The sequence below is a fragment of the Drosophila simulans genome, chromosome 3R (genome assembly GCF_016746395.2).
Source record: "Drosophila simulans strain w501 chromosome 3R, Prin_Dsim_3.1, whole genome shotgun sequence".
NCBI classification, from domain to species: domain Eukaryota; kingdom Metazoa; phylum Arthropoda; class Insecta; order Diptera; family Drosophilidae; genus Drosophila; species Drosophila simulans.
This window is the reverse complement of record NC_052523.2, coordinates 18,550,806-18,560,655: the sequence shown is the minus strand read 5'-3', so window position 1 is coordinate 18,560,655 and position 9,850 is coordinate 18,550,806. Positions and strand designations below refer to the sequence as shown.

The 9,850-nt window shown below is 42.3% G+C and overlaps 3 protein-coding genes across 3 annotated transcripts; 2 read left to right on the top strand and 1 right to left on the bottom strand.

The window, feature by feature from the left end:
- The first annotated feature begins 426 nt into the window (after nt 1-426).
- On the top strand, nt 427-3,687 carry LOC6729072. Its single transcript, XM_016174937.3, has 2 exons — nt 427-602; nt 3,151-3,687. The coding sequence occupies exon 2, from the start codon at nt 3,162-3,164 to the stop codon at nt 3,657-3,659; it is 498 nt and encodes a 165-aa protein (XP_016035718.1). The 5' UTR covers nt 427-602; nt 3,151-3,161; the 3' UTR covers nt 3,660-3,687.
- A 3,455-nt stretch (nt 3,688-7,142) lies between these two features.
- Nucleotides 7,143-8,695, top strand: LOC6729071. The gene is made up of 2 exons (XM_002104356.4): nt 7,143-7,792; nt 8,089-8,695. The coding sequence occupies exons 1-2, from the start codon at nt 7,766-7,768 to the stop codon at nt 8,593-8,595; spliced, it is 534 nt and encodes a 177-aa protein (XP_002104392.2). The 5' UTR covers nt 7,143-7,765; the 3' UTR covers nt 8,596-8,695.
- Nucleotides 8,696-9,211: 516 nt separating this feature from the next.
- On the bottom strand, nt 9,212-9,811 carry LOC6729070. Its single transcript, XM_016177254.2, has 2 exons — nt 9,694-9,811; nt 9,212-9,614 (listed from the first exon to the last, which is right to left on the bottom strand). Exons 1-2 carry the CDS (start codon nt 9,721-9,723, stop codon nt 9,276-9,278), a joined length of 369 nt encoding a protein of 122 aa, XP_016035717.1. The 5' UTR covers nt 9,724-9,811; the 3' UTR covers nt 9,212-9,275.
- Between the last annotated feature and the right edge of the window lie 39 nt (nt 9,812-9,850).

Genomic DNA, 9,850 nt, shown 5'->3' with positions numbered 1-9,850 from the left:
ATTGTGGGGCGTCTGTGTGAGTGAGCTGCACCACCGACACCACCAGCACCACCGCAGAAAAGAAGCAAAATAATAAATAAAAATCCGCAAAATGTATGTGTGGCGAAGCGTTGAGTCTGCGGCGGAGTGTTTTTCGCAAGTGTTTGAGCGGGAAAATGAAAGTGCTGAAGTGTCGCCCATTGTTTGTCCTGTCAACGGAGCAGGCAGCTGCTGCATTTGCATTGGCCGCAAGGAGTTGATGACCGGAATAGTTGGGGGATGGGTCCAAAAGCAGGTCTATTCCTTGGTATCGAAACAATGAGAGTGGCGGGTTAACTGAAGGGACGCTCTTAGTGTCGAACTAAAATTTTAATATACTTACTAAAAAAAGGACATATACTCTCAAAGAAAGTTACGTTTAATTTAAGAGATATTAGCGAGCATACCCAGCAATCTATTCGCTAGAAGTCGAAAATTGTTCTGAGCATACATATCTAGTTTAAAAATGTGTATTTGATAAGATCAAAGTCTTCCAAATCTGAAGTTCGCAGTAGGTCCTGGCAGTCAAAACTGAAATTGAATTGGATGTGGTTGTGGCTCCGACCCTCTGACGTCTTGCAGATGTGAGTAAACTGGCATACGGATGGCTCCTTTGTTGTCATCGGCACTTTGGTACACACTTTATAGAGCGCCATTCGAAGGATCTAATTTCATGCGCGCATAATCAGGGTGCGTGGCTAATTAAATTCTAAACAGCATGAGCGCACTAAAAAATGTTTTATATGAGCCCCCTCCACTGTTTCCCCATCTCTCCGTGAAATCTAACCCCATCCCATACCATTCCATACCCTACCATCCCATTCCAAGGCAGCCTTCATTCCAATCTCGAGCTGGTGCTTTGTAATTGCAGATCCCGGACTTCGTACACGCCCCTATGCAAATGGCACAAAGCTGATGCTGCTGTTGTTGCGCTATTACACTGCGAAAAACTTTAAAAGTAGTATTTAACATGCAATAGAAAGTTCAAATGCGCTTTTCTATTAGATTCAGTTTCTTTTGCGTGGACAGTAGAGATTTTTTCGGGCTGCTTGCAACTTTGCCCCACTTCATTTTTTCCAGTGCCTATGCTGCTGCTCCTGCTCCGTGTTGTTCTCTTTGTGCCCATCTGCAACCTCATCTCATCTCGCGCTGACGGCTTTTGAACTGCCTTCGCTTGTTGTCGTTGTCGTACTCTAAATTAACCGTTTCGTTACGTCAGCGCTGTCTTTTGTGCGTTGACAGAAGCGATTGTTGTTGCTGTTGCTGCTGCTGCTGCTACATCCACTGCCAAGCGAGTCCTGTAGTCCCGTAGCGGAGTCCTGTTTAGTTGCAAGTTTGTATGAGGCAGCCGTGCGTGCCCGGTCGCCTGGCAATTGGAGCAATCAGCCAGCTGAACTCAGCCCGGCTCTTCAGCTTTTTGGCCCACTTGCAGCTCCAGACAACCCATGCCGTGCCCAAATCCCACTCTCAATCCCAATCCTATACCCAAGCCCAATGGCTGTGCCCCAGCACTCAGCAGAGCTCGGAGACAGTTGGCTTTGTCTTGTCAGCTGGGTCCTGGCACTGTCCTGATTGGCATTCACAATTAGCGAGTGGGTAAATAGAGAGATGTTGCAAGAATGCTCCAAGTCCTGGGGCCAAATATAAACAAGAGCTATTTTTGGGAGATCGCGAACTAGCCCTTTTATTGTAAAGGATCACAATAGGTTCTATTATTTAATGCTCATTACTAAAAGCTTACAGTTGACTTTTATCTGAAGGTGCTAATAGTCCTCTTGACAATCATTGAGGATATCAATTAAATGTTGCACTTATAACATGGGTCATCTCATTCCTATTATGCTTTTGAATCCACACTCCACACCACAACCCTAGCACCCATTTTCCAAAATGGTCAACTGAAATGCCTGAAAGTATGCAGCAATATATAGTTCACGCACACAATGACAATCTCTGAAGAGAGAGAGTGTGTGCGTGTTTGTGTGGCAATGGAATAATGTACTCTTAATTTGTTATGCGTGTGTGATTAATGATCCATGCATAACGATAACTTTGACTCATTACACCTGCTGATTTATCGCTGTCAACGGGCGGTCCACAATGTGACCCAACCTCGCCCCACGTCCATAACCACCCCCCTTTTCACCCACACAAAAACACACACGCACACACTCACATCATCACACGCACATGTAAATGAATTTTGAATTTTGATTCGGCCACTTTCGCTTAATCATTTCGCAATTAGCCGGCATTGTTAGGGTATTTGCATTGATTTATTGACGCTGTCGCCAAGATTGCGCTGCGTTCAATTTTCCCTATTGGCATTTTTAATTTTCCCATTTTCCATGTCAGTTAATTTTCCACTACAGTTCGCCAGCATGGAAAATGCACAATTAATTATGCTTACTGCGGGTTTTTGCCTCCATTGACTTTTTCGCTTTTCCCGTTTTCTTTCTCCACTTTATTCACTTGCATTTTCCCACTTTTCCGACCTTTGGAAAGTGTGAAGATTCAGCTGTATCGATGGAAATTGAAGTAATTAATGGGCGTGGCACTTGTACCGCCTGCACTAATGACCCATATTATGAGGTTATAACTGTAGTCCACTTGTCTGCCGGTCCGTGTCTCTGGGTTTTCGCGATTGCCAGTGCATTTGTGATGACATTTCGAATGTGTTAAGTAATTGCAAAAGGCATCGATGAATCGCCGAAACCAAAGACTGGGGAAACGGGCAACACTCGTCTGCAAAGACTGATGAACTGCAGTTAATTGAAGTCTATTTGGGTTGATGGATGGTTGGCTCGGTCGAAAGACTCGACGGCGTTTTGAGTGCCGGGGGAGAGGGTCTTAATTAGGGTATTGGGTAGACAAACGAGCCTCCATCCGCTTAAGCAGGCCCAAAGAAGCGGGTTAGCTGGAGTTTGGCAAGATCGGACTGAAAGATTGGCTTCATGTCATGTGAAATGAAATGAATTATGAATTATCATGAAATTATAAAGGGGGCGTCCAAAGTTGGTTTTGAAAAATATTTAAATAATTTCATCGCTATTAGATTTATGAATCTTGCTTTGAGTAAATGCTTGCTAGTAAATAAACTCGTTATTGATATTGTTTTCATATTCCCTTCAGATTAATTTGAAATGCCCCCTGTGGAAGTGAGCATCCGCCAAGGAGTTGCATTTTTGGCCTTGTATGTGCTGCTCCTGGCCGCTTTGGTCCGTCCCCAGATGAACTTCAGCATATTCGTGGACTCGTTCTTCCTGCAGGTCAATCACTCGGTGGTAATGGTGCTGAGCTACCGGTTTGATTCCTACATGGCGATGGCCGCCGCACCACTCAGTGCCGTTACGGTGTTTGCCCTTTCCAAGTGGAACGAAGACTGCGAGAATCCCTCCTCCAGGAAGCTGGTGATCATGGGCGTGACATGCTTGTATTGCTTGGTGCTGGTGGCCAATGTCCTGGCCAATGGAATAGTGGTGCAGCAGGCGCTGATTCGCTTCGATCAGTGTCCGTATCGGGCGTGGTATATGTACGGCCAGATGGCCACGTCCTTCATCAAATCCTCGTTTGCTGATGTCCAGGAAGTTTTTACCGGACGGCCCCAACGTCGGCCCCGACTTATATATCGCTTGCATTAGGTACATCCAAGAAATTAGTGAAACTGTCTTCTATTCCTGAATATATTTGCGAATGCTTTAAGCCTATTAGGTGAATACATCATTCTATATACATATTTGTTGAATTATACGAGGCCTAAATATAGGCCTATATATATATATATATTTATTTATTAAATTCTGGATATTGCAATCGGATAATCTTAATTTAATAAACGTTAAATTCAGTTTACAATTTCCGCTTTACCTTGTTTAAATTTGAATTTCCAAGGCATCAAATATTCTTCAAGATGCCTGTGAATTATTGTGAGCGGTGATTATTTATCGGCCACTGTGACTTTATCTGGACATTAACAGGAAAACAATGAACCCGAAGTTCAAGTCTGTCTGAGGTTTCCATCTGACCAAATGCTGGTGATTGGACTGTGGGTGGTGCAGAATGGGTGGCTTATGGATGCTGGATGGGTGGGGTGGTTATGTCGATGGTAAATGATGTGCACAGTTTGTTGCGGTCGAGTTGCATATTAGATTTAATGCGATTTGCATTCGCCGCTGCCTGCATCGATAATGATGCGCTGCCCCAGGCGACACTTGGCTGTTTGGATTGGTTTGGTTGGCCAGTTGGGACTGGGATTGAGTTAGGAGTCTGGGGCAGGGAACGTTTGTCTAGGAAACCGCAGAGGCGGCGCAGAATCCTTCGGTTTTTGGGGGCGGTACATAGGGGCAACGAGGCGGGGCGGGGCGTGTCTGGCGAGTAAGTAATTTTGTGGTTGTATTCCGGGGCACGTTGCTTTGAGGCTACCAACTCGATCGGCGTTGTGGCGTGTGCTTTTGGCAAATAGTTAAGCGCAAACAGAGGCCGCCCCCTCAAAAGGCCCACGGGTGGAATCCGGCTCGGATAACACAAATTTTATGCTGGGCTTAAGCAAAAGTATACCATACGATTCAAACTCTGACGCAAATTCCCAACAAAATGCTTTGCATATGATTCCCCAAACAGCAAAAAATTCATTGTTTTCTCTGGCGCTCGCAAAACATGTCTTTGATCTCCAGAACATGTGCGCAATATGACAAAACAAAATATAAAAGTACTGAATTAAAAACGGGCCAATTTACACACAAAAGGGAAAACAAAATTTTACGAAAAAAACGTTCTGATTATGCATATGCAAAATAAAAATCGCAAGCAAATTAAACGAAACGAAATGTAAGTGCTTAAAACAAAGCTACATGAGTTCTGACTTTGCCAGGGGCATTAAATATTTAAAAAAAAAAAAAAAAATACGAGAAATGTTGAAACCCGAAAGCGGTTTTCCCCGAGACACTAAAACTTATTTATGCCTTCTTTTCGATCGAGGGGGTGGCCTGCTGTCTCTTTCTCGACCGCCTCTTCCCTCTCTTTCTAGAGTCACGAACGTGTGCGCTTGACATTCCCACCCAAAAATATAAAACATCGGAACATGCTAATTTATTTTTGAACTGCGGGAAAAAACAGCGATGTTGGCTGCCAGCAACTGTAAACAAACTGTGGTTAAACCCCGTCGACCATCCCAACTAAGCCTAAAATATGTAGAACGATTTGTCTCCGATTTCGTCAGTTTTGGTGAAATTTGCGTTTTAATCGGATCTCTAGATATTCCCAGAAGTCGTCTAACATTATTTATATATGGCTATAAAATGTACAAGAATAGAAAAGAAAATTTAACATACGCTTACTCATTTTATTTAAAAATAGACAAGGTAAACCGGAAATACAAATTTTAAGTCGGTAGAAGTCCCTTGTATCATTAGACTGATTTATTAAATATCTTAAATATATATAAATTAGCATTAATTAGTCGTATTTCTTTAGAACTCATTGAAAAGTTAATTTATTTGTTAACTGAATTATTACAACAGAATTTGTCAAGTAATAAAGCTAAGTGCCTGCCAAAAGTTGATTCAACTCATCATATTTAGTCTTTTTATTAAATATTTAAATTTGAAACATAAACACTGGGTATCAAGTGAACGAGCCTTTGTCTTAAGGCTTAAACATGGCTTAGATTTTCCTAACTCTTATCTTAAGTGATCATAAGAAGCCGCCAATTAAAGTAGCTCACTTTAAAGTGTGCTCTAATTTCGTTTTGCTTTATTTAGAGACTGAGGAGAGCTACCAGTTTGAATTAAGATATCATCTCGGAACTGAGGTTCAGCTTTCAAAAGCCAGTGCCTGGGATTTTCCCGATGGGATGTGACGAGATGTTATTGAACCGCCGCAGGATTATCAGTACTCGAAGTGACAGCTGGGTGACAAAATTTGAAAAGTCAGATCAATGCGAGGCAATAAAATGCAGTGATTGATGTGCCAATTTGTAATTTGTTAATTAACATATTCCCGCCCCGCCTTAATTACCGCTGGCCACACAAGCGCCCAAGCAGAGAACTGCAAGGGTGGCACTTTTTTACCACTCGACTCACACCCTACAATTTTGTGTGCGGGTGCTACCCGCCACGCACATCGCGGGTACTTACAAACACACAGTATAAATCTGAACATGTAGACAAGACACCCCGTTGTGCGCGCACCCGAATCAATACGGTGCTCCGCGTCGCGGGTGCCGATCACACACTGCCTAAAAAGGGATGAGTGAGAAAAACACTTGTGGGTATACCGTTAAACACATGGGTGTTTCCAAAAATACTCGGGTGTTTCCAAAAATACTCGAGTGGTCTCGTAGGTAATCGAGTCACAGACAAGATGCGTAACTCCATGCGTTTTACACTCCATACGTTTACACACTATTCTTTCGGCGTGACTCTAGACTTTGTCGAATACTTTGTAAAATATGCCCTTCATCTTATTATTATATATTATTATAATTATATATATTATATTATATTTTATTATATTATATATTATTAATATAATATATATATATATATATATATTATATTATATATTATTATATATTATATATATTATTTACGTTATTATTATTTAAATATAGATTATAGTCATAATGTCACAAAATTCATTTCAAAAATAACTTTATATAAGAATATTTGTCATTAGAGTATTCAGGTAGCGACGTGTGAAAAATTAATAACGGAATGATTCGAAACGGGTGGCACCCATTGAGTCCATCAAAGACGTGAGCACGAAATTTTTCTTGGGTATTCCCTTTTACCCTTCATTTCTTATACCCGTCACGCTTCCTCCCATACAAATTTTAGGCGTACAAAAAATGACCAGAGAACTGCAGCCCGCATACAAAAAATGACGTGCGGCCGATCGTTGACTGTGCGTCCACTCACCCAAATAGTTATTGCGCAGCAGGCCTCGGGTGGTTTTTTTACTCGTAACAAAAACACAACGTCGGTAAAACACTCGAGTATTTTGTGTTGCCGCAAGTAGGGTGTCAAAAAAAACGGGGTGCCTAGAGTACCGAGTGTTTATCGGGTGGACGTAGAGTGCGAGTGGCGGGCTGCAGTTCTCTGCGCCCAAGTTCAGTGGTACAAAGCGAGTGCAATTAATATTTTTATTACGTACAATTTGGATTAATTGCCGTGCACATTCCATGAATCATCCCATCAAATGTGTGTCAACGCGAGCGCCTCATAGTCGAGAGCATCCCGGCCAGATTTGCATTTCTTTTGTATTAAGTCCCTGACGCCACAAACCCGATCTCCGGCTTCCCTCAAGTGTTCCTGACCTGTGCTCCTCGCCTCAACGTGTGTCACTCACTCCGCGAACCTCTGAATCTCAATCTGAGCATCTCAGCATCAGATTCGGCTTGAGATACAGATTCATCTCGGCTCAGTTGGAAATCAAAGTTTGGAAACCGGATTTGCATGCCAATACTCGTAAAGCGAAGTCTGGCAAACAAAACAAAACAAATCAAACGAATGAAATGAAATTCTTTCGGCTTTCGCCTGGCTTTTGCTTTAAATACAAAATCGCTCGGCTCAGAACATTAGACTGGTTTAAGAGCTCGAATTAAGCGTACTGACAGGGAATAAAGTCGGACGTCAGCCAAAATCACATAAAGATCCTCCAGCAAGTGTGAACAACAAACAGAGTGCTAAAATTAAATTCATCTCAATTATATAAAATCAATTTTTGCGTTAAAACTCGTACATTTCCAATGGCTTTCAAGTACAATACACAAATGGTAAGCATCTTCATTGAACTGCTTAATTATTGTTTCCAAATTAGGCTAAAAAACAATTTAAATTCCATTCGCCAATTAGTATCGTAAAGAATGAGAAACATTTGCTTAAGGTTGTGTTCCCTAAAAAATAAAATATATTACCAATTAATCTGTATTAACTTTTTGTGAGACCATTTTAAATGTCTTTCGATTAAATTTCAATTAAAACGGCAATGAAAGCTATCTAATAAATAACGTCAAACTGGCGCTCGATATCCCCTAATATGATTTTGATTAATTTTTTTTTTTTTGTTCAGATCCTGCTGAGCTGCGGTTTGGCTGTGCTCTTCGGCTTCTCGGAAGCCCTACCTCGATACAGTCGAACCAAGGACCTGGGAACATCCGCCAGCTCCCCCAGCTTCGCATATGCACCCAGGCCACAGGAACCGATGACCCTCACTGGGAACTACAACCTCATCATGCCCGACTACTACGATCACCATCCCGCGGAGTCCATGCAACTGCAGAACTTTGCCAACTTCTACGATGCCCAAATGAGTCCCGACTCCGATCTCGGAATGGAGGAGTCGCAGTTCTTGAGCCACACCCCGGTGAGGGCACCTCAGCCCTTGACGGCCGAGGAGAAACGTGCTCGCCAGCAGATTCCCCACGTGGACATCAACCGGGAGAAGAAGGCCCTGCTCAAGCTGAAGAAGGGCAGCACCAAACCCAGAGGAGCCGATCACCAGGAGTGGGACCAGTTCGACTATGATCTGTACAGCCTGAATCCCGGCGATAGCAAGAAGTACAACTACGATGCCTAGATGGATTCGATTCCCTTCTAAATCGACTGTATATGTTTATGTTTTTGTTTTCCGTTGGTTTAAGCTCACAAATAAATTATTTATTTATTGTTAACTGCAATCACATTTTCGTCATTTTGATCGGAATGCTGTTCAAGCCACTTTTTGCTGATGCCATCTAATTCCATATAATTGGCCAAAATCCATTAACATTCACTTTATCACCGAAAGCAGGCCAAAATGGGCGAATAAAAACAGGGATGAGACGATTGTGGGTATTTTTAGACAAGTAAATGGATTAATTGGAATTGAATTGCATGGCTTAAAAATAACACAATTTTAAGCGATTTTTGTTCATAAACTGACATCCTATGGATGCATATCAAAAGATAATAAAAAAAAGAAAGAATATTAAATTGGGAACTGTATAAAAACCCAAAATCGACATATTAAATAAACGTATACGTTTCCTTAATAGGAGACATAGCCATGAGTCAGTTAAGAAATTAATTATCTTGATTTTTTGTATAAGCACAAAGTCAAATTTGGATCACCGAAAATGTTTTGTTTTTATAATAAATTGTCTGTGATTTTAGTAAACAATATAACCAAAATCGACAATACCATACTATGCACTTCACTTTCACATAAACAGACTTTTATTTCACGAAAATTTTCCGTCAACTAAGTAAAACCACATTTCATTGTTGATCCAAGAGAATCCGCTTGAGTTCCTCAATCCGATCCAGCGAGGGCTCAAAGAACGAGCTGTCCACCTGGACTTCCTGGTGTTTGTAAATGCGACGCGGCTGGGGGCGATTGGCATGGTAGGTGGTCAGGGCAGCGGCATGATCCGCCGGCTCCACGTTTCCGCAAGCCTGGGATGGGTGCCCTGGGTAGACACGTGGCTTTAGCCGGAGCTTCCTGGGGGGAGTGATCACCTGGAGTTCCTGGAGTTGTTCACCCGATGGCTGGTCATAAAGGTAGCCATCATCGGCGCCGGCCCAAACCAAGCTCAGTGCCACTCCGAGAATCATCACCTAGCAGGGTTAAGCGTTTGACGTCATCAGTGGGAAAACGAGTTATGTAGTATTCCGATTTTCGATCTGTGACTATTACCACAAAAGTTAGCACCGAAGTCGTCTTCATGAATCTCCGTTTCCAATTCTTAATATGTCTCGTCGCTTCGGGCGCACAAAACTGACTGGCTCGAAGAAGCTGTTTCCATTCTGCTAATTTTTGGTATTCCCCTGCCCTTAGAACCTATTATGCAATT